Source organism: Eubalaena glacialis, chromosome 5 (genome assembly GCF_028564815.1).
Source record: "Eubalaena glacialis isolate mEubGla1 chromosome 5, mEubGla1.1.hap2.+ XY, whole genome shotgun sequence".
Taxonomy (NCBI): domain Eukaryota; kingdom Metazoa; phylum Chordata; class Mammalia; order Artiodactyla; family Balaenidae; genus Eubalaena; species Eubalaena glacialis.
The window spans coordinates 140440616-140465832 of NC_083720.1; the positions used below are offsets into that span (position 1 = coordinate 140440616).

Sequence of the window (25217 nt, forward strand, 5' to 3'; positions counted from 1 at the left end):
CTTGGATCAATAATATTGGGAAAAAACAATTTTTTCCAGGAAGTTCTAAAAACCAGAACTTGAATTTGCAGCACACTGGCAACTATTTACACAGCATTTACATTGTATTAGGTATCATAAGTAATCTAGAGATGATTTAAAGTATGTGGGAGGATGTGCATAGATTATATTCCATTTTATATAATGGTTATATAATTTTTTGGTTATAAATGGTTATAACAATTTTATAATGGTTATATAATTTTTATATAATGGTTATATGCCATTTTATATAATACTGTGCCCTTTTATATAGGGAACTTGAACATCCAGGGATTTTGGTATCTGCCAGGGGGTCCTTGGAACCAATCTTCCATGGATACTAAGGGGTGACTGTCTTACACTCATTTCAAGATGCCTCACTCTAGGGAAGACAGTGAAACACTGACAGACATCTCTATGAAAATAAAGATAGAATTATAGGGAGAGATCAAGAAACCATGCTTTTCTAGTTGAAATTGCAAAAATTGAGGTTTCATCTGGAAGAAGATGGCGTTTTAGAGATATCATAATAATCTCTAAGTGCTTGAGAGGCTCTTTCATGCCAAAGTGAGAGAAAGCAGGTCAGGATATGTGGAGAGAAGTGTCAGGAAGACAGATTGTATTCATTCTAAGTATTGAGTTGATAATAGATGAGTTGACCCCTCAGTAGTAGTGGACTGCAATTTTGAATGAGTTTAAAGCACTAACCACATGTCAGCATCTTGTAGAGAAGCTCTGTGCTTGTTGGCCCTGAGGGCCCTTCCTCCTCTAAAATTTTGTGAGTCCAGGATTTCTTAACTCATACTATTCTGACAACATAGTTGTATTGTTTTTGCAAAGGCATTGGTTTTATTCCCAGCACCAGTGCTTGTTAGTTGTGAGACTTGGGGCAATCCACTCAACACCTTGGGGCTACTTCCTCACATATCAACTGACAGCTTGGGTTAATTTATTCATTGGCTGTTGGTTACAATCTTTTTTTTTTTTTTTTTTAAACAACTTTATTGAAGTATAATTGCTTTACAATGGTGTGTTACTTTCTGCTTTATAACAAAGTGAATCAGTTATACATATACATATGTTCCCATATCTCTTCCCTCTTGCATCTCCCTCCCTCCCACCCTCCCTATCCCACCCCTCTAGGTGGTCACAAAGCACCTAGCTGATCTCCCTGTGCTATGCGGCTGCTTCCCACTAGCTATCTGTTTTACATTTGGTAGTGTATATATGTCCATGACACTCTCTCACCCTGTCACATCTCACCCCTCCCCCTCCCCATATACTCAAGTCCATTCTCTAGCAGGTCTGTGTCTTTATTCCCGTCTTGCCACTAGGTTCTTCATGACCTTTTTTTTTTTTTCCTTAGATTCCATATATATGTGTTAGCATACTGTATTTCTTTTTCTCTTTCTGACTTACTTCACTCTGTATGACAGACTCTAACTCCATCCACCTCATTACAAATACCTCCATTTCATTTCTTTTTATGGCTGAGTAATATTCCATTGTATATATGTGCCACATCTTCTTTATCCATTCATCCGATGATGGACACCTAGGTTGCTTCCATGTCCTGGCTATTGTAAACAGAGCTGCAATGAATATTTTGGTACATGACTCTTTCTGAATTATGGTTTTCTCAGGGTATACGCCCAGTAGTGGGATTGCTGGGTCGTATGGTAGTTCTAATTTTAGTTTTTTAAGGAACCTCCATACTGTTCTCCATAGTGGCTGTATCAATTTACATTCCCACCAACAGTGCAAGAGTGTTCCCTTTTCTCCACACCCTCTCCAGCATTTATTGTTTCTAGATTTTTTGATGATGGCCATTCTGACCGGTGTGAGATGATACCTCATTGTAGTTTTGATTTGCATTTCTCTAATGATTAATGATGTTGAGCATTCTTTCATGTGTCTGTTGGCAATCTGTAAATCTTCTTTGGAGAAATGTCTATTTAGGTCTTCTGCCCATTTTTGGATTAGGTTGTTTGTTTTTTTGTTATTGAGCTGCATGAGCTGCTTGTAAATCTTGGAGATTAATCCTTTGTCAGTTGCTTCATTTGCAAATATTTTCTCCCATTCTGAGGGTTGTCTTTTGGTCTTGTTTATGGTTTCCTTTGCTGTGCAAAAGCTTTTAAGTTTCATTAGGTCCCATTTGTTTATTTGTGTTTTTATTTCCATTTCTCTAGGAGGTGGGTCAAAAAGGATCTTGCTGTGATTTATGTCATAGAGTGTTCTGCCTATGTTTTCCTCTAAGAGTTTGATAGTGTCTGGCCTTACACTTAGGTCTTTAATCCATTTTGAGTTTATTTTTGTGTATGGTGTCAGGGAGTGTTCTAATTTCATACTTTTACGTGTACTTGTCCAATTTTCCCAGCACCACTTATTGAAGAGGCTGTCTTTTCTCCACTGTATATGCTTGCCTCCTTTATCAAAGATAAGGTGACCATATGTGCGTGGGCTTATCTCTGGGCTTTCTATCCTGTTCCATTGATCTATATTTCTGTTTTGGTGCCAGTACCAAACTGTCTTGATTACTGTAGCTTTGTAATATAGTCTGAAGTCAGGGAGCCTGATTCCTCCAGCTCCATTTTTCGTTCTCAAGATTGCTTTGGCTATTCGGGGTCTTTTGTGTTTCCATACAAATTGTGAAATGTTTTGTTCTAGTTCTGTGAAAAATGCCAGTGGTAGTTTGATAGGGATTGCATTGAATCTGTAGATTGCTTTGGGTAGCAGACTCATTTTCACAATGTTGATTCTTCCAATCCAAGAACATGGTATATCTCTCCATCTATTTGTATCATCTTTAATTTCTTTCATCAGTGTCCTATAATTTTCTGCATACAGGTCTTTTGTCTCCTTAGGTAGGTTTATTCCTAGATATTTTATTCTTTTTGTTGCAATGGTAAACGGGAGTGTTTTCTTAATTTCACTTTCAGATTTTTCATCATTAGTATATAGGAATGCAAGAGATTTCTGTGCATTAATTTTGTATCCTGCTACTTTACCAAATTCATTGATTAGGTCTAGTAGTTTTCTAGTAGCATCTTTAGGATTCTCTATGTATAGTATCATGTCATCTGCAACCAGTGACAGCTTTACTTCTTCTTTTCCGATTTGGATTCCAGGTTACAATCTTATTAGGGAAAAAATAAGGCAATTAAAAAAAGAAAACATGTCAAAATAAAGAATTTGGATCTTTGAAGTTCATTGCACCCAAATTCTCAGAGTATGAAGTATACATGTAGAGAAACATCACTTTAAATTGCTATAGAAATACAGTTCTACATTCTTTCTTGGTCATGTTTGAAAAAAAATGAATCTGCTATACTAGCCTGAATGATTCCTGAAAGTCATTTGGAAGAAGTTTAGCTCTAGGGTGTCCTTATTCTAAAGTGATTTTTTTGAAGTGTTTTTCAAGTTAGGTCCTAAAAACACAATAGTATGGTAAAACTCTGTGAAACGACTGGCAAGTATTATCAGAAAAGATGCTTATGTAACTTCATAAGGACCCTGTTCCTTCTCATTCCATCCTGAAAGTATCAGTACATGAATTCAGAGGAAATTAGCAAAGGCAGACCCGTGTCTGAAGGGAGGGATCAAAGATACGCAGGCAGATTCACTATTATTAGAAAGACCTCAAGTCTTGCAAGATCAAAGTCTCGGTATAAAGTGCATGTCTTCCCATTTAATTCTGTCTCAACCCCACCACTGCCCCCTGCCCCCTGCCCCCGACAAAACAAAACTCCAAGAAGAAGCTATTTGTGCAACTTTAGATCTGAAATCTCAGTGAGTGCGCAGTACATAAATGCTATGGCACTTTCATGACGCAGATCTCTGCTCTCCTCCTAGGCCGCCCGTGGAGGACGCTCAGGCACTCCTGACCCCTGTGGTGAGCTGTGGGCCTCCAGGAGCTCTGCTGACCCGTCCTGTCATCGTCACTCTGCATCACTGCGCAGACCCCAGTACCGAGGACTGGAAGATACAGCTCAAGAGCCAGGCAGCGCAGGGACAGTGGGAGGTGAGCTTCTGCTGGGATAAGGGTAGAGCCCAGGAGCCATCCATGCAGATGAGCAAGGGCAATTATGGGAAGGCTTCTATTTTTACAGCAAAACATGAGTGGAATTTTAGCTTATACTCAAAATGAAAGAGAGAGGAAGACAAAGAGGGGAGAGGGGGAGACAGACAGACGCTGGTTCCTGAGTGCTTTACCTACTGACGGATAGGCACCAAGAAAAAGATGGTCAAGCATTAGCTAACTCATAGGGAAAGTGTACTTAAGAGTCTTACATAAGTCTCATTTGAATATACATACTATCTTGGGAAGGGAAACTATATATATATATATATATATATATATATATATATATTTATTTATTTATTTATTTATTTATTATTATTATTATTTTAATTTTCAGGTAGAGAAACATTGCACCTGGGTCAGAAAATGTTAGACACTTAACTTGCTAACAGGTCCCAGGAATATAGGTCTGAACTTAACCTGGCAAAACAGGAAGGGTGTATCCTAAGCTCCAGTACAATGAAGAACGTCTTTGGCATCTTGACTCTCTGTAACTGCTGCCGTCAGAACTTCTTAAGGACAGTGCCTTAAACAGATCCTGTTCTTTACATCAGAACCCTGCAGTTAGCAGCTGAAATTAAGTGCAAAAGGATTTGTTTTATTTACCATGAAGATTTTATACCTAATACCTAAAAAAAAATGATTTGCATAGTCATTATAAAGAGAATTATCCAATATGCATGTTGGATATATTTTGTGATTACTCACAGTATTTTTCTTTTTTTTAAAAATTAATTATTTATTTTGGCTGCGTTGGGTCTTTATTGCTGCATGCGGGCTTTCTCTAGTTGTGGAGAGCGGGGGCTGCTCTTCGTTGCGGTGCACAGGCTTCTCATTGCTGTGGCTTGTCTTGTTGCACAGCACGGGCTTCAGTAGTTGTGGCTCACGGGCTCTAGAGCTCAGGCTCAGTAGTTGTGGTGCACGAGCTTAGTTGCTCCGTGGCATGTGGGGTCTTCCTGGACCAGAGCTCGAACCCGTGTCCCCTGCATTGGCAGGCGGATTCTTACCCACTGCGCCACCAGGGAAGTCCCTCAGTATTTTTCTTTTGGGAAAAATATTTTAGGAAAAAAAAATATGCATGAAGACTCAAACCCCTAATATTTTAGGAAAAAGTAGTAGTAGAGGTAGAAGCGTAGCAGGGCATACCTGGGATTACCTGGAGTGTCCTCTCTATATGGATGTGCTCTCCTCTTGGCCACATGAAGGTGAAGGGTCACTCATTGCCAGAGGTCCTGGATTGAAGTCTAGGGCTATACATTATGTTAAGAGTGGACTTTACCAGATCTAACTTCAATTCCGTTTAAGTTTAAATGATTTATCTCAAAAACATCCCAAAGTCTTTATCTCAAGGGATCCTAAATTGTTTGCACAACTCTCTGCCTATTACCCTAATACCCTACTTCTGGATTTGAGTAATAACAACAATAACAACAATAATAAGAGGAAAAGAAAAAAAAGATGTGAAGAGTAGAAGAGGGAAGTCCTTATGAAAACACTCTTCTATTTGTGACAGGAACATGGAGCATCTTTATTCTCCACCATTTCTTCTAGGAGATTTTTTGTAACATGCCATCAGGAAATGACACTCGAGCCTTGCCCTTGCCCTGCTGGAGAAAGCAGCTTCTCTCCAGGTGTCCTTTTGGGGCTGGAATAAACGTGGAGGTGCTGAGCTCCTTTTTCTCCTTTCCAGTTCAGTTTAAGCTTTATCTTTGGGTACAGGTTTAGCTGAAGAAATGATTTCATGGATGCTATTAAAACACAGTCTTTACTTTAGCTTGGATGATGTTGCATGGCCTAACTAATAAACAGCTACCTGAGGTGGCTCCTTTCATAGCTTTGTCCAGCCCCAGGGGCTCAATTTATGATGAAACATTTGTTCATGTTTTTGACAAATAACCATTTGTTCACCATGATCCAGGCCCACTGAGATACAGTATGAAGCAAAGAAGCTATGGTTGCTGCCTCTGTGGAGATTAAGTAGCCTAATGCAGAGGCTGAATCATGTCCACACATGGGTTTTATTTCTCCCAAATTAAATTTTCTTTTAAATTTGAATTAGTTAAAAGTTGGAAGATTCCACATAATAATCTGAACTTCCAACTTCTCTTGAAAAATTAAAGGCTGTGTCCTCACTGGGCCTGCATTCCTGCCGTGCCTAGTACTTTTACTGTAAGCATCTTTGCCATAGACATCTTTACCACAAGCATTTTTGCCACATAACTAATTGGCCTTAAGGCAATTTTGCTGTAAAAGATAAAATAACTGGTGGACAGTTTGGTTTCAACTGGTTAACAGCTTGGTTTCATCTCTCCACTGACACGGTACTACCATTTTTATATTACATAAATCTGAAAGAGGCCAAGGGCCAGAAAGGCACAGAGTCGAGCCCACATGTCCCATAGAACTTTGGAACATCTGTCAAGGGATATGTACCAAGAACAAACAACAGTGTAGAGGCTTTCACAGCATAATACAAAGCTCAGTTATAAATATGCATCCTAGTATGTGGAAACTGATGCCTCTCTTAATGAAGAAGAAATTTTAGCAAAAAAGAAAAGTGGAATGCCAAATGAGCTGAATCAACAAGCAAAAATATGTATAATACTACAAATGAAAGACTTTGAAGACAAGTGCTTAGGTACAACCCACAAAATAAAATCATTTATTTGCACAGTACTGCCATGAATCTACACACATTTCAAATGTTTTTAAATATTTTGTATATCATAATAAAGTCTTTTTACTTTTGTTATTCATTTTTCATGTTTTATTTTTTTTATTAATGTCCCTCTTTTATTTATTGCTGTTTCATCTTTTACAGCAAAATTGCTTTACAGCCAATCAGTCATGCGGCAAAAATGCCTACGGCAAAGACGCTTACAGTTAAAGTACTGAGAGCCCATCCCTGCATGGCCGCAATGGCTGAAGCCAAGCGGAGACTGAGCTCTTTAGACAGGCTTGTGCTCTGCTTCACCGCAGTCTCCACCACTCCTTATTATCTTCTGCCCTACCTGCTTCACACATTCCTATTACCTTTCTGCCCTGGGAGGCATGTGGAATTGTGACCCTTGTTTTATGGATTCTATGCTTGGTCTTTCAGATGATTTCTTCTGTGGCCTGAGTCATTTGGTTAAATCAAAACCTAGTTAAGTTAGTAACTATTTTTATAAAACTCATAAGTTTCACTTATTTTTATTTCTTGCTGAATGTTAACAATCTAAAACATGAGACTGCTTAAAGGCTTACATGAAAAATAAACAGAAAAGTAATGTGTCAAATGCATAGAGTTTGCCATACTGTGCTTTTAGCAAGGTCCAAGAGCCCAGATTATGAGGAGAAGCAGTGTGTTGCTTTGGAAAGTAATTGATGGGTGAGTTTGGAAGAACTTAGTAGAATGGTATTGCATAATTCTTTAATTTCCCTATTTCTTTTTTAAAAATTCTTTTCAAACCCCTAGATTTTTCAGGGGAAAAAACTACTATGCTAAAATGACATTGAAATAAGATAGTACTTTTGGATGAAATTAGCAATTTAGAGATTAAAGCAAATTATCAGAAACAGATAATCAACTCAAATATGCTGAAGTTAAAAGGATAACTTATACATTTCTTTCGGAATTTTAGGTAGATTCCAGCAATGTAGATTCTTAGAAGATCAAAAAAGACTAAATCAAGATCTTCTAAATAAAGCATGTTATCAGCATAAAGGCAAGGGAAGTAAGGGAGAGAATGATTAAGAATGGAAGTATTGATAGAAGTATAATAAAGGCAGAGAAAGAAAAAAAGAGCAGGAAAAGGAAGAATCAGAACTCGGGAGAAGTCGTCCTGCTCTGTGCACCCCTGTTGGCCACCGTCATGGCAGCCAGGAAGCTCAGTCGCTGCCCCTTCCTTCTCGTCCCACAGGATGTGGTGGTGGTCGGCGAGGAAAACTTCACCACCCCCTGCTACATTCAGCTGGACGCAGAGGCCTGCCACCTCCTCTCCGAGAACCTCGGCACCTACGCCCTGGTTGGGCAGTCCACCACCAAAGCAGCCGCAAAGCGCCTGAAGCTGGCCATCTTCGGGCCACTCTGCTGCTCCTCTCTGGAGTACAGCCTCCGCGTCTACTGTCTGGATGACACTCAGGATGCCCTGAAGGTAAGTGACTCCAGCCTGACCCGCCCGCCTCACACCTAGAGACGATATGATATGCGTTATGTACGTGCACCCAAGTGCGTGAACACAAGTGTCTGGCCCCAAAAGATGGCAGTTACAAAAACACATGAGACATTTCTTGAGGCCCTGCTGATAAATAAGCTGTTTCCATTATGCTGATTCCTCCCGAGGGCTACTTTTGTTTACCCTCCTTGATTTCTTTTAATGAAAAATTCAGAAGTGGAAGAATTTGGCAATGAGACCTGTGGATGGTAAATAATCTGCTTCCATGTTTATCTCAGCTGTGTTCTTCCTATAAAAGGAACTGGCATAATTGCTCACAGTCTATGTTCCTCTTGTGTGCAACTTCCTTATATGCATTCCCGTTCTTTTTATGAGGACCGTGAGGAAGGAGGGTTAGCATTTGACAACAGGCTGCTGCTTTACAGAATAAATAGGCTTAATTCTTGGTGCTATTATTGCCATTCATTTTCTCCCATTTGAAGCTTTAAAGGATGTAGTAAGTGCCTCTGAAGAAGTTATGATCTGGAAAGAGGAATAAAAGAAGTATGCAAAGGATTACGAAGCAAGTCAGAGTGTGATACATGCCGGAAATGAATGCAGAGTTCTGTGGGATTTCAGGAGAAGGAGGCATCATACTATTTTGAGAAAATCTGAAAAGGAGCTGACATTTGAGATTGACCTTAAAGGAAGGCAGGGTTTGACCAACAATAATGGGGAAAAAAATACAGGATTTCTGGCTGAAGGGAACAGCATGAAGAAGCACAGAGGGAACAGTAAATACAGATTCTACGTGGCATGTTATTTCCAGAAAGCCTAGAATGATTGATAGGAGTTTTTTTGGGATGGACCTTGACAGCCAGAGAGAGGAGTGGAGATTCAGTTTCTTGAGTTAATGGAGAACCACTAGACAGGTATAACTAGAAGATATAGACATGACTGGAAATACATGTTAGAAATACTAGTCTGCTGTCAGTGGAAAGGTAGAATCGAGTCAAGAAAAGCATGGTAGAGCTGGAGTGGAGACAGAGGAGTTAGAGGAAGGGAATAGGTATGAAAGGCCCTATTAAGTAACTCTTGCGGGCCCTGGTGACTCACCCTGAATGCGTGGAGCAGAAGATCAGGTCTGCCTCTAAGTAACAGTAGCAGAGTCAGGGGCAGGTAGCTCCGGACTGTGGATATGGTGACTTTGCCTTTGGAATAGTGAATTAGAGGTATGGATTAGGACAGCGGTGCCCCAAGGACAGTTAGAAATGTGGGGGTGGCTCTTTGAACAGAGAGCAGTTCCTGAGACAGAGACTCAGGAACCAACTATATAATATTGATATTTGTCCTCCACGGTGATTGAGGAGAATATCAAGGGAGAGTAGAGGGAGGAAATAATAATAAAGCTAATAAACATCACCGAGAATTTCTTATGTGCCAGGCAAGATTCTAAGTATCTTGTCTTTTTTTTTTTTTTAATTTTTTTTTTAATTTATTTATTTTATTTATGGCTGTGTTGGGTCTTCGTTTCCGTGCGAGGGCTTTCTCTAGTTGCAGCAAGCGGGGGCCACTCTTCATCGCGGTGCACGGGCCTCTCACTATCGCGGCCTCTCTTGTTGCGGAGCACAGGCCCCAGACGCGCAGGCTCAGTAATTGTGGCTCGCGGGCCTAGTTGCTCCGCGGCATGTGGGATCTTCCCAGACCAGGGCTTGAACCCATGTCCCCTGCATTGGCAGGCAGATTCTCAACCACTGCGCCACCAGGGAAGCCCTAAGTATCTTTTCTTAACTCATTGAATCTTTACAACAACCTGTAGGACACCATTATCCCTATTTTACAGATGTGCAAGGCACAGAAAGGTTAAGTAAGTTGCTCTAGGCCACACAGCTGCTGCGTGGAGAAAGCAGGCTTCATGCCCGGGCCGCTGGCTGCAGTCTGGACTCTGCTCCTAAAGTGGGCTGCTCAGAGAGCCACACCCTAGACCACAGGGACCAGGGGAGCCCTGCCATTGCAAGGGAGGAGGGGGGCAGCCGGCAAAAGAGCTACAGAAAGAGGAGTACCCAGAGGAGGAAGGGGAGAAGTAGGAGAAAGATGCATCTAGGAAGCCAAGAGAAGAATTTTTTTTTTTTTCTGAAATTCAGGGTACTTCCTTCTGGAGTTTCCATCCAGAGAATAGTTCTAGGTCATGAAAACTGAGTGTTGTAGGTTGTGTCCATGGAGGAGATGAGACATATTCGGTCCCTGGGTATATTTTTGATGGTTGCGCCTGTAGGAGTTTCTGATGTTAAATAAATGATGCGAACACACAGCGCTAGTGTAAAGCTTAAGGTTATTTCTTTTGTATTCCTTGCAAATGCGATACTTTTAAGGCACTGTCTGGATAGAAATCATCGTAGGCTTAAATCCTTCTTAGCAAAAACTGTATTTGTAGGCGAGCCGTGGGGTCTGATTAAGGCAAATCTTTTTAATAATTCAAAGAAAAGTCATTGCAAAAAGCATCTGTAGAAGATCTACATCATATTTGAAATATCTGATACACATTTTAGATTCACACAAATAGTTCTTATACTCAGTCACTCTTGACCTTTCTTCTCAACAGACATACAATCCATGCCAAAAAAGTAATATTTCATAAAATAATTTTGATTATGTTAATTAGTGAAAAGAGATGCAAATGGTCAACACTGAGAAAGACTGACAAACAGGTTTAAGAAGTAAAAACAACCCAAGAGCAGTTTATATCATGGTCAGTGCTTTCCAAATAGACATATATAAATTCTCAGCATCTGGGGATCCAGCACTTAGCCTGAAAGAGACATGAATAATGGATAAGGCTTTCCTGCACTTCATGATCATTTAATAATGCAGAAATACCAAAATCCTAGTTATAGGTAAACCAACATACCAAAGAGACAGCTCAGTCCAGCCAAAAATACCTCATGCCCATGCTTGAATTGGAACTTTGGGGCCGATGAACTCAGAAAGGCCCTTCAATACCTACATTCTGCCTCCTTGGCACCTCGCCTGCTAATGTTCCCGCCAGCCTCTCTCCCATCGCCCTGCTCCTCTAATTTATCCATAAATACTGTCTTTTGTGTCTCTTCTCCAAATACCTCCTCCTTCAGGCCCACCCCACTCCTCGCTTATGCGCATCCTAAATCCTAAATAATAGTTCTCTGTCCAGCGCACATAGGAGTCAGTTGGGAAGCTTTAAAAAGAGACTTGTTTGAGGGTCCCAACCCAAAGGCTCTGATCTGATCAGTGTAGGTATTGGGTTTGGTTTTTTGTTTGTTTGAGCGCTGCCTGGGTTATTCTACTGTGCAACTGAGGTTAAGATCTGTTATACTAAACAATTTCAGGGGTCTTTCTGGAACTTTAATCCTACTTAGGACAAACCTTCCTATACCCTCAAATCCTTTTCTCACCCATTCCTTCACCTGCTCACACTAACTGCAGCTGGATCTCCCAACTAACATGCATCCCTTACAGTCCCTGCAGTGAGGACCACACCCCTAACCAACCACAAGGCCAAGAGGAGAAGTTCCAATACTTCTCATATCCCTGACCACTCCTGGGGCATCGCTCTACTTCTGGGCTGGCTTTCTGGTTTGTTTTTCTTTATTCTGTTACTCTGTGATCCATTACCCACTTCAGTTCCTCAGCACGGAGTCCCCTGAGCACAAACCTCCACCCTAGCAGTACCTGCCTCGTGGTCTTTCTTGCCCCTCCTTTTATTCCCCTCATCCTCTCAAATTCAGAGTCACCTCTTATTCACAGTTCCTTTGCCCAAATGTATCCTAGTAACCTTCACATCATTCTCCATTATCTACCCACTAGTGTAGATGCACTGCATCCTCAGTAGGAACTGCACCAAGATCTCCACCAGCCAAGGTCTCTACCTGTGAAAGCATCTGACCTTCCATCTCTCTCCCACAAGGCGCATGTAAGCTGCTCTTTGTTTTTAAGGAAGACCTCCGTCAACCGTCCCTGGTCTCCTGGTCCACAAACCTTCATCTGCTCTTACCCGTATCTACAGGGAACTCACTTCCACTCAGAAATCTCTTGCCATCTAAAGCTGCTGCAGGTTTTTCTAATTTCCATAGCTACATATGACCTCCACTGAACAAGCCCTGTACTTCCACTTCCGGCCTGTTGAGCTTCTCTAAAAAAATCATAAATTCCTGATTGAGTCCATTATACTCTCAAGACATCTGCCCTAGGCTGTGGCCCTCCTGCTTCTCCACAGTCCTTTTATGTATTTCTCCTTGACTCATGAGATTTCATACAACACTTCTTTCGAGCCTCTCCCACTCTCCCCAGATCCCTGATAGTACCGCAGCCCCTTCATTTGTTGCAATGATCTAACACCTATGGTACCACTCAAGGGACACTCCCTCAGCTGCTGTCCTTTACCTTTCAAACCTTTTATTTCAGCCTCTTCTCTGCCTCTGATGAAAAGGAGCTCTACTCCCTTGTTTGGGCTTTAATCCAACTCCTCCACCACCTCTGTCTCCAGCTAGCAAGTGATGCCTGAAAGTGGGCCTCCCCAGACTTGATGTTTTCTTAGAATTACTGCTGCGGACTGGGGATTCTTTCTGAATTGCAGAAACCCTCACAGAAGGTTGGACAAGGGCAGAGAGGGAAGCTCAGTGCAGCACTCATTGTCGGGGGTCAGAACTACACAGTCTGGAGAGCTATTAGAAAAAAGACTGGCCCAGTGTCTGGATCTGAACATATTGATGATATTAATTCCCACTTATTATCATACTGTCCATGTGGATGGGGAAAAAAGGAAAAGATACCACATCAGTCAGTCTCAGCAACCCTGATGCATTCTTTCATCTTCCCACCCACCTCTTTAGAGTTTGGTAGCTTTTGTAACAATTTCCCTGAGTTTTGTTAAACCTGGAAGCAAAAATGGTCACCTGAAACTTAAAAGCTGTATTTAGCAACGTGTAAGCATTAGTGCTGAATTAGAATGCTGGCAGTGACTGCTGGAGTAAAAGTCAAGGCTGCCAGGAGACAGTGGAATTCTTTTACATACCTTTCAGGTGTTGTTTGTTTGTTTTGTTTGTTTCCGTGCATGTGCTAGAAGGACCAGTGAGAGTAGTGTGTGAGTTGAGTTCGTGTAAAGAGATAAAGGTGCTATGAATTGTGAGAATACCTTAGAATCAGTTCCATTCTCAAATAAAGAGGTCACATCTATTGAAAAGATTGAGTTGGGTATGTCACAGCTTTTCTCGTTACCTCCTCTTCAGGTGATTAAAGTAGTATTGGTTTTTTCCTTTCGCTGTTTGCAAAGACTTAAATCCTAATATAAATAGACCAGAAATTAATAGAGAGCAAGGTTATATTTGGGGTAAGTTTAAAAACACTTCAGGGAGAAATATACATCAGCATTCATATAAGTAATTTCTGTCCCACTATCTTAGGGGTACAATTATAAGATTCTCCTTTCCTAATAAAGGGTTTTATACTAAACTCTGAACCTAAAAGAGGAGTTATTTGCGTAAAATATGAGCAGTCTCACATATCATAACATTCAATGTTGTTAATTGAATTTCTGACAAATGTATATGTGATACAAACCAAATGACGTGTACCAGCTTTCTTTATGTAGTCATTTGGCATGGAAGAGAGTCGTCTTTGGATTACTTCAGTTTTCACATACCCTAATCTAGGCTGTAACATAGTAACTCTGAAAAATCGTATTATGAGAAAAGATAAGAGAAAAATGAAAGAGACACTGAAAATGAAAATAGGAATCCTAGTTGAGAATTGCATGATACTCAGTTTCTTGGGCCACAGTCGTAGATAGTCATAGGTAGCCCATTACAAGTTTTATTTCATCCTGAAACCTGGTGCTTCCTCACCCGTGTCCTTCTGATGTCTCCTCCATGGCCAGCTGTGACCCTGCTGAACCAAGAACACCTCACGCCTGCCTCTTCTGGGCCAACAAAGGCTGGCCCTCCATTGGATTGGCCCCATTAACCATATCTTTTCTTTCACTTTCCTCAAACCACCTCAAAACTAGCATAACCTATGTTTCATATTTTCAGGATCCTGGTCTCTGGAATTATATTAATATATTCATACATGTAACACATGCATTAGATAGCAACAACAACAAATGTGTTAAAGGTGACAAGTGTGTTTTCCCTGCTCAGTGTATGGAAGGAAGTGTGGTGTCAAAGGAAAGCTTGAGTCAAGCTGGCTGACTTGATTGCTTCCGCCCCTCATCAGCTCTGTGGCCCTGGTCATTGAACTTGACCTCTTAAGGACTTCATTTGGTCTGAATCATGGACCCTTGAAAGATTCAAAGAGACTAAAGTTATTAAATTTCCTGGCATAAAATAGTCACTAGATAATGTTAATTGTGCCTAGGTGGACATTTAGATTATAATGGCATTTTGAAGATAATGGCTCAGTGAAGATATTAACTCTAATTGTGATCTAATTGTGGGGTGAGTGTCAGGTTCGGTAGCAGGCTGGTTGGTCAGCTATTTAGGGACAGGGTTATTTTTGGTGCCTCTAAATTTACTCCATCTTTATCATCTTCTCATGAGACTTGGCTCTGGCCCCATCATATATTTTCGAAATGACCTGCAGTGCTGAATTTATGTTTTGAGAGAGAGGGAGGAAAGAGAGAAGAGGAAACAGAAGTTTTGGTAGATGAAATAACGAGTCCCCAAAGATACCTGCACACAAATGTTACCTCACATGGCAAAGGAGACTTTACAAACATGAGAGTATAGACCTTGAGATGGAGAGATTATCCTGGACAGTCAGAATGGGTCTGATCTAACTACTTTGTGCTTAACAATGGGGAACCTTTCCCAGCTATGGTCAAAGGGAAATATGACCATGGAAGAAGGAGCAGAGATGTGCCATTGCTGGCTCTGAAGAGGGAAGAAGGGGACCATAAGCCAAGGAATGTCGGCGACTCTGGAAGATGGAAAAGACAAAAAAGCAAATTCTTCCCTAGAGCCTCCAGAAAGGAAGGCAGCCTTACTACCACTTGATTTTAGCCCAGTGGGACCTGCGTCAGACTTTTGGCCCACAGAACTGTCAGGAAACAAATGTGTGTCTTATTTAAGTCACTAAGCTTATGGTAATTTCTTATTGCAGAAACAGGAAACTAATATAGAAGTTAAAAAATAAATGTTCAAGGGTGAAAAGGAATACAAGAGTGACTCCAGAAGTTCTAGAACAATCTAAAAAGTCTTATTCCTAATACATAGATGTGTGAGACCATCTTTTCCTTAGAAGTAAGCCCAGAGGTGGACAAGCCACACGGCCACTTCCCTGGGTGCTACCCTTCGGCATTTTGCTTTAAAAGTGTCACAAACCGACCTGACTGGGCAGCTGGAAGTGGCAGCTCAGACCAAGCATCCGTGGTGACAGCAGCTGTGGGAGCAGCAGACAGAGCCCTAGAAATGAGGTGACTTGACGGGAAATGTTTGCACATGGTCACCCGAGCCCAACTTTGTTATTATTAGGGACGAAGTACGGCAGACAAACTCGGGGGGAGAGCAGAGCACCCCCGCACAAGCCCGGAAAGAGAAAGCGTGGCGAGGCTGGGCGCCTGTGACGATGACCCAAGCAGGTGGGAGAGGCCGGCTGACAGTCAGATGTTCCCGCAGCTGGCCGTGCAGCCCGAGGCCAGAAAGGAAGGCGGCCCCAGGGAGCTGAGCTTGGTGTCGCTGGGAGCTGGCAGGGAGCGGGAGAGAGGGGTGGCCCTGCCTCTTTGGTCTCTGCTTTGGAAGAGGACAGCCCATGGCTGTGATAGCCACAGCAGAGATAAGATAGCCTCTGGCAAAGAGAGACATTCCTCATCCCCAGATGACAAGGGCAGGTTCCAACACAGGTTTAAAGAGTGAACAGGAGCAAAGCAGCTTCCATAAAATCTGATGGGAGATGAGATTTTTTTTTTAAAACAGGCAGCACAGTCCTTGAGGGTTGGTCTTTTGAGGTCTGACACGTGTGGCATGCTGAACGTCTGCCAGTGTGTTCTTTGTGCCTGGAGAGCCCTGAGTCCGTATGGCAGAAGCTTGGCGAAGGTGGGCACGAGTCTCCAAGCGCACGACTCGGCCTTCCGTGCTTGGTCCAGGGCTCGCCCTGCACGAGCGTGGAGTGAGGGTTCCTCTCTCTGGAGCCGCACGGCCAAACCAAACCGAACACCCCTGGCGTGCACGGCTGGCTGTTGCATTCGCTGCCCTTTGTGATCTTGCCCTGTGGGAATCCTAGCGGCGTCCCCACGAGAGCTGCGTCCGCCTGCCCAGGCTCCAGGCGCTGCCCCCAGGCTCCCTGGCAGCGGTGCATGCAGCCGATCCAGGGCTCTGGGCTTCGGTCCAGAGTAAAGAATGCGGGGACAGGTCCCATCCAGACAGCACCGAGAAAGGAGTGAGAGAAAACGGAGCAAAGCCCTGGCTCCACCTCCTCCACCCTTCTCTTCCAGAAGAGATTTTAATGTGTCATACGGGATTTAAGTTTCATTATTTGTGTCTTCCTTTCTGTAGCCGGTAAGAGTTGTTGGAGGGAAAACAAGAGAGACAGAGAGGGAGAAGCTAAAGGCTGGAGAACCCACAAATTGGATTGTATTCCTGAGAAACCAGATGTTAAAAGAAGTGCCTTCAAGGGAGAAGGCACAGCTGGGAGCCGTGGTGCGAGAGGAGGCGCGTCCTGGAGCAGGCGAAGGGGTCCGAGCCAGGGCGAGGGGGATGGAGGACGAGGGTGAGCACAGAGTGCAGGGGCAAAGCCACAGCCCGGCGCCTCACGCAGGTCCTGGGACACAGTGCTTTGCACCCAGACGGAGACTAGTCACATTCCTGAACGTGTGCTTCAGGCATCTCAGCGTAGGCAGCCCTGCCACCGGGGGCACTCGTGTGCGCTGGCTGTGAGGCTGACACCTGCCCGGGCTGGGAAGGGCCCGGAGGAGGAGGAGGAGGGACACGGGCGGCAGCAGAGGCAGGCGTGGTCTAGCCGGGCAGTAACGCAGAGTGAAGAACTGTGGGCTTAGGAAGCCGGAGGGTGGGAGTCGCAGGGCTCCTCCCGCGCGCCCTAATGAGGGCAGATCCTGTCTTCGCAGCGCCCGGGAGGGCTGGGTACAGGCCGGAGGTGCTCCCTTTGTACACACAGTCCTTTAAAACAGCTTGGATTTATTGTGGCCCTTAAGTGGCCAGGGCTAATGGCTTGGCATGGAGAATGTCTTGGCTTAATTGGTTATTGTGAATGCTCCTTGTTTTTCCTGTGGAGTCCCTCGTCCCTGCCTTTCGAACAGTCCTTCGCAGGCTCCTTGAGTCCATACAGCCCGTGCTCAGGGCCACCGGGGAGCCCGCGTCCTGTGAGCACCCACCACACCAGGAAGCGGCCGTCCCACGGGGTTGCCCAGATCCCGGCGGGCTCCGGCTCTGATGCACAGGCCTGCCCCCTGCGGCATGGGGTTCCCGTGTGTGTTCCCATGGAAGGACGGGCTGGAGACATTTCTGTTGATAACTGACCCCTGCAAGAGTCTTTCAGGGTTACGCTGGAGGAGTGGAGATAGAACTGACAAAGGCAGGCAGAAAGGGACCCCTCCTGTAGAAGCAGAGCCCGAACAAGGCACCGAGGCAGGGGTGCTTCCGGGAGGGCGGACAGCCTTTGCAGAGGAAGGCGACATTTATATTTCCGAGAACAAAGAGCCTAGATGATCCTAATTCCTGTTATGGCATTTCTTTCCAAGGTCACGATAGTTTTCTTAAGTCTTCCTAACTCTTTTGACCTTGAATATATTTTGTTCCTGTCCTCTTGTAAGGTGTGTGAAATATCCCAACCTTTGGGACCCAGAAGCAGCTGTCTTAGAGCTGAGCACACTGTGTTGGGGTTACGTGTTTGTATGTTGGGCTCCCCACAGCTGAGGTTTGTGAGTGTGGTTTGAGGCTGGGACGGAGGCTGACTTGTCTGTGCGTCCCAGAACCTGACGTGGTTCCTGGCAGGCGTGTTGAATGAATGCTCCCAGGAAGATTAGGGAGAGGAAAGCATGTAACTCTAAAGCTATATTTTATTGATTCACACATCTGTTATTTTTATGTTCTCTGTATCATGTGTAATAACCAAAATGATTTCATGCAGAAGGAATTCAGAGAATCAAGCTTTTTAAAATGTTACATTAATTTTAAGTGGGATCAGCTATAAAATATCTGAAATTATGATACTTAAACCATAACAGTATGGAACAAAACCCTGAGTAGCCTATCAAGTGGGCTTGCCTCTTCTGTTTTCTGACGTAAAATTTATATAAAATTTATATAAATTTTATTAAAAATTTTATAAATTTATTAAAATTTTTATAATTTTATAAAAAAATTTATAAATTTATAAATGTATATAAATGTATAAATTTATAAATGTATATAAATTTATAAAATTTATATATGGGATTTGCTGTATGTGGCAGGTCATCTCCCTCTTGTGTGGCTTTAGGTGATTTTAGTTTCCAAGGAGTTGTTTTATTTATTGATCGTAATATCTTTAATTCACACTTCAGTGTTTTTAATTTGTGCTTTGGTTATTGTCTTCTCCTTTATTTTGTTGTGTTCCCTTGAAGTTGAACATCCTGGGTCCGACGATACCAGTTGCTGCTTTTCAGGAAAAAAAAGTTAAATTTAAGTGTGGTAAGGATTCTTCTTACTGAATCATTTACTCCTGGCTGATTTCTCCCAAAGTACTAGTGGAGGGACAGCTGCCCCAGCCAGCAGTCTCCAAAATGGACTTCACAACCCCCAGGCCAATGAGATTTGGGGGGTAAAAATAGACACTGTTAAGGACTTCTGTGTCTATTCATCTTAGCGCATACTTTTAACCTTAGGTATATTTTATAACATTAACATATTGATGTGTTAATATAGGTGTATAACTTATAAAGAAACAGAAGCAAAATGCAGGCTTGATTTTTTTTTGACTGATGGCGTGTGCAGTCAAATACGTTTAGAGACTTTGCTCCAAGCATGGCTGCGTCCTGGTGGGCAGTTCATCTCTCACCAGGGTTCCTGTCCAGTTGAACAGGACAGAAAAATCAGGTTCCTCCCAGCTGTGTGCAGCAGCTTTGTGTCACTCCTGGTTAGTGGAGAGATGGAGAAATTAAGAATATGGAGAGTGTGTGTTCTCCAGCACCATGTTCTTTAAAATGGCACTTTACTTGGTACCTTCTCTCAAAAAAAAAGGCTTGAGCCAACCCAGTCTCTTTCCTCACCGGGAGAACTCTTTACCATGACTTTCGAGGTCAATGCCGAAGAAGCCAAGGACTGAGCCTTATTCTTGGGCTGCCTCCTACGCAGACTTTGCACTCAAGATGTGGTACTGTATTAGATTTCTTGACCTCAAGGTCATGGCCAATAGGCAGTTTAGGTTTTTTTCAGTGGTCATCCCTGCCAAGAAAACTGGTCATGTCCTCCATCTCCTCTGGCAATCTGTGTTGATTGTAGGAATGGGGTGTGGATTATACATTGTTGGGTACAGTTACCTCCCGGAATACAATGCGTCTTCTTTTAGACATCCCAGGGAGATAATTTGGACATAATGAAGATCTATAGTAATCAGATAATTACTATCGATTGCTCTTTAGATGTCTTGATGAGGTAATTAGGGTGTACTGGAGAGAAGCTAGAACTGATTGATTGGCATGACTGTAATATCAAAGATTTCTAATTATGTTTCTTTTCTTCTAATGGTTTATAAACAAACATCATTTTAGCTTTAGAATTTGTCAGGTGCCAGGTTCACCGAGAACATCAGCTTTCTCTATTATGCTAACTAGACACTGAACGTGATCAACATAAGCTCATCATGCCTTCCTGCTGAAGCAGAAGAAACTGCAATTAACCCTCGCTTTTCTTATTCGTCTTCATTCCCGCATGGCCAGATTCTCCTCGAGGACTGGAGTGTGAAGTGTTGTGGGAGGGTGTGTCATGAGGAACGTGTTCGGCTCTGTGCTGGGTACATCTAGAGGCCTGTGGGGGCCCTTGGAGCCTGCTGAGCGGCGGGCACAGCAGAGCCAGGGCACAGTGACACAACGTCTGTGTCGGGGTGGCTGAGTGCTCAGTCTCCTGCCACAGGCAACAGCCGCTCATCAGCCAGCAAGGTTGAATATTCTCAACGTCAGTGCTCTCAAGCAGCTGGACCACTCCCATCTCTCTGTCACTGTGCTATTGCCTCACCTCTTCCGTACACACTAACTGAGGAGTCCCTGCCTGAGACCACATCCCACATGACCCTCATATTCCCTACACCTTATAGGACCTTTCGGCAGCTTGCATTGTGCAGAATAGTGGCCTGACTCAAAGATGGAGGATGCTAAGAACCAGTAAAGGAGCAGTTTGAAATGAGCTGTTTCCATCTAATCAATGATGTTGGTAAGCTCTGCACTTGACTACAGTTCTCCACTGTGACCATCTACCTGTGCAGGAGTAGGTTCCCTATACACGCCTGTGGAATGGCCTGAGTGATCACCTGTGTTATTGAACCCCATGCTTTCGAATGAAATCTCACCAAAGAAGAAAATCATATTTTGTTTTTATACTGTTATAAAATCCGTTTTTTTCCTGAACCCCTTTGGAAAAAAAGGTCACAGATGTCTGCGTATTTTTATCACTAAAACTTTTAAAGCACGAGAGGAACAAAATGCGTAAGGATGGTTCAGACAGCAGAGGAGACTCACGATATTTGTTCATTGATAACTTACGGTTTGCTGATGTTTGGATAATTGCAGCTGTAGTTGGAAATGCTTCATTAACTCCCATTAACTAGCTTGAGGAGTGGAAGTAGATATAGAATTTATCTTCATGTTATATCTTTTCAGCATAAGTAAAGTTACATAGCAAATTTAATCAGCCATGGTTCTTGAAAAATGAGGTGGTTTTTTAAAAAATGTAATCTGAGTGACTATTTAGATCAATAGTTGGTGCTGAAAAATCCTCCTAATCTGTGTCAGTGTACTTTCCTCTGCTAGAATATTTAATGAGCATATTTTTATTTTTTGATAATTGGGAATTGTGCAGTGGATAATTTTAAGCAAAAATTTTATTTCTGTAGGTAAAGAAACTAAAAAAAATAGAAAAAGTGCCCAAAACACATTCCAGATTTTTATTTGTTAGCTAGTATTTCCAATCTAAGATCTGGTTTGTTTTCTAGTTGTTTGCCCCTTTCCCTAAAAGTTCATTGAAAATCTACTTACGTATCTGTTTATCTACGTTTCTACCGATTTTTTTCTTTTTGGGGGGGATTCTCCCCATTTTGGGTTCTGATTGTCGTTGCCCTGTATTTGATTAAATACCCCACTTGTTCGACAGGAAGTGTAGACTGTACTGAATGTACCGCACAACAGTGTCGTGTGGCTTGCTGACACAGTCCATGGCCAGTAGGGCCCAGTCACATGCCGACTGGCCGGGGCCTCAGCTGGAGGGTCTCGGGGCTGCAGGATGGAGGTCACGTGCTGCAGTTAGGTTTGGGGCTGGGGACAGAGTGAGGAAGCATACTATGGAAATGATGACAGTCTTCATATTTGCTTTTGGTTTGGGACCTGTCGTTGCAGGAAGTCTTGCAGCTCGAAAGACAGATGGGAGGACAGCTCCTAGAAGAACCTAAGGCTCTTCACTTTAAAGGCAGCACCCACAACCTGCGCCTGTCCATTCATGATGTCGCCCATTCCCTCTGGAAGAGCAAATTGCTGGCCAAATATCAGGTAAGGTTCCCAAGCTGAACTAAAGGCTTGGAGACATCTCCAAGAGGACTACTAGAATGATTTAGACAGAAGATACTCCCTTCCTTGAAAGTAATCCTATCTTAGTACTCCTTTGTCCAAAATAGTTGGGGGATATTTAGGATTTTTTGAAAAATACTCTAGACATACTGGAGGAAATGCTTTTTTCTGAATTCTCTTTCAGATAACTTTACTATCAATGTTTTACTTTTAGTAGATAAGATTTCCAAGTCCATCATGTCTGTGCATTTTCAGAGTAATGTTAACATTGAATTGGTAAAACCAGCCTCAAATGCATTCATAGGAGAAAGGGAACATTGTTATCCCACATGACACAAATTAGGCTTCAGCCTGGCTAGGAGAGTGCCTTTACATTGAAAACTTAGAAGGAACCTCAGCTTGGAAGCTGGGATAGCAAGTAAAAATAAAACCTGGTCAGGATTTTATTAAATAACAGCATAAAAATACTGGTCCCAAGTCCCACTGTATGTAGCTGTGTGTGGGAAAAACAAGACTCTCCAGAGGGGTTCACCTCCTCCTCCATCAGCCAGCCCAAGCTCTCAGGAGACTGTGTGATGGGATCCCTAGCCTCAGACCCATCCTAGGAGTCGCAGACACCCTTAGAATAAGCAGTGAATCCTTGTCTACACACATGCAAATCCAGTCCCACACCCTGCCCTGTAGCTGCACTGGTTGTGATTTCCTGATGTAAGTCAATGAACATACTAGAAGGGATGAAGGGAAGAGTTTCAGCTGCATTCTTACTCTCAGATGTCTGGTACTTACACAGAAATTGCGGGAAACAAACCTACTAGTTTGCTTACAGTCTCGAGCTTTGATGGGGGTACATGCTCAGCACTTGATTGAAAGATCGGCTTTAACTTTCTCATTAAATCTCCTCTTTTGCTTTCTTCTTTCTCTGATTTTGCAACTGCCATAAAAGTCCACAAATCTTCCCCTTTTATGAACAATTCTTTTTGTGCAACCATAATGGAAAGTTGTTTTTATAATAATGATAACCTGATGTTAGTTTAAGCTAAGCCTGGCTGAGTTCTCACCATCTGCCAGACTCTCGTGTACTTTGATTAATCTCATTTAACCCCCTCCATTCAGGTACTCTCTTGCTTAGGTACAGTCTTTCACAGGTGAAGGAACTGAGCAAAGGTTAAGTAACTTGCCCCAAATCACCAAGTAAGCAAGGGGAAGGCATCCTATTTGTACTGGATTTGGCCCCAGAGCCTCTGTTCTTAACCAACATGGTCTACCATTTTGTATCAATCCTTCTTTTTCCTTTATTGAAAAAAAGATTCTTGGGCTCTGTGAGGTGATCTAGGCTCATAGACAATTGTGTCTGTTAGAGGCTTGGTGCTTTTTAGGCCAAGAACTTTTCTGTGGCAGCTAATCAAGCCTCCGGTTTCCAACTTGTAGTGAGTCTTGGCTTTCCCCATCCTGTGCAGAGGGAGGGCGTAGGCATGAAAGGGAACTGGGTCAGTGCATCATCCTTTAGACTTTGCTTTTCTCCAGGGTACCATGGCAGGGATTGCTTTTAATGGGCAGTGACTGGAGTGTGTAGGTTTTATTTGGGCAGTTGTCTAAACCTTAAAAAAAAGATCATTTACGATGGTTTTTTTTTTTTCTTTTTGTAAATGACAGAGAAGTGGCATGCTGGTTAGGTATAAGGATTCTGGGGCTGATTCCCTGGGTTCAGACCTCAACTCTGCCACTTTCTAGCTGTGGGACTCTGGGTGAGTTCTTTAACATCTCTGGGCCTCAGTCTTTTTCACCTGAAAAGGGGGTTGGGATGTGCTTGTGCATGGACCCATCGTGAGGATTAAACAAGGTAATTAACATGTGCAGTACTGAGATGATTACTCGGCAGCGCACTGTCTGATAGCTTCCTTGAGCATTAGTCCCTCATTTGTGGTTCCCCCTTTCATATGCTTCAGGAAATTCCTTTCTACCATATCTGGAGTGGGTCTCAGAGAAACCTCCACTGCACGTTCACTCTGGAAAGATTCAGCCTGAACACAGTGGAGCTGGTCTGCAAACTGTGTGTGCGGCAGGTGGAGGGAGAAGGGCAGATCTTCCAGCTAAACTGCACCGTGTCCGAGGTAAGAGGCGCTCACTGGTCTCAGACCAGAGGAGGGACCGACCTCGGGGAGGGCCAGTGGGGTATAAAGTATCTCAGTGTGGGAAGTCCTGAAAAGCTCTCTGGAGGGCCTGCTGGTTCACAGAATAGTATTTTTAGTGAACACAGGGAGCTAAAATTATATAAAAGTGTAATAGAGGATCCTTTTCAAAAAACAGGACTTTTATTACGCTTTGTGACATGAACTTAAGGATCTTGTCCTAACTTTTTACACAGATCTGAACTTCAAGTGTAAGGTTCAATTTAAGTATCACACACATAGAGTAACTTTCCCAAAGCGTCCCTGCTGTCCCCTGTTCCTGGCATCCTCCGCTTCTCCTCCCGTTCTGGTTCTTTCCTCGGAACTCACCTGCCTTTGCCTGATCGTGCACTGCCTGCCCCCTCCTTTTGCCTCCTTTCCTTTTATCTCCATGTCGAAAGGAGAAGTCTCTTGGTCTCCTTGCTCTCTTATACATCATCCTCCAAATAGAAGAAGGGATGCCCTTCTCCCCGAGGTAGGAGAGACAGTCCAGAAATAGAAGTAAAATCTACGCATTTCCCCCCTTGCGCCCGTCACACTGCCTTTCCTCGCTGTGAGCCTCACTTCCTCCAGGTGGGACTTTTTATATGTCTGTATCTCAGAAATGACAACCATCACTGCTACTTAAAACTTCTCTGGGTGGAAAGAAGGGGGTGCTCATGACCTTATTGGTTACCTGGGACCCCAGGGCTTGGAGTTAGAACCATGGAAACACTTCAGGCTGGAGGGACAAAAGGAAAAGGACAGGGTGAAAGGAAGGGGGCAGCACCGTCTGGGGCCTGTGGAGCTGAGCTTGGAGCTGCATTTTGAGCCGCAGCACAGAATTGTCATATTTTAGAACTACAGCCGGACAGTGTATGATTTAAAAGGCTCCTTCTTCCTCGCTGTCTCACGCACAGTGACGAATGGGACGTCACCCTGTTCGGCGTGTCTCACTCCACGTTTAAAGACAGGCTTCCTTAGCAAACCGAGGGGGGACGCACATCCGCCTTGACGCTGCCCCCTCCTCCTTTCCCACAGCCTGGCGAGCTGTGGTCATCATTTTCCTTCCTCCGTTTCATGAGACTTTTGAC

The 25217-nt window shown here is 43.2% G+C and overlaps 1 protein-coding gene across 1 annotated transcript in view; it reads left to right on the forward strand.

Annotated features, from left to right (window-relative positions):
• Positions 1–25217, forward strand: part of UNC5C (unc-5 netrin receptor C) — a 393314-nt gene that overhangs the window by 362344 nt on the left and 5753 nt on the right. The window contains exons 11-14 of the mRNA XM_061191703.1: positions 3874–4042; positions 8005–8238; positions 21809–21958; positions 23923–24087. Of these exons, the coding sequence (XP_061047686.1) occupies positions 3874–4042; positions 8005–8238; positions 21809–21958; positions 23923–24087 (718 nt within the window). The remainder of the gene's footprint in view (positions 1–3873; positions 4043–8004; positions 8239–21808; positions 21959–23922; positions 24088–25217) is intronic.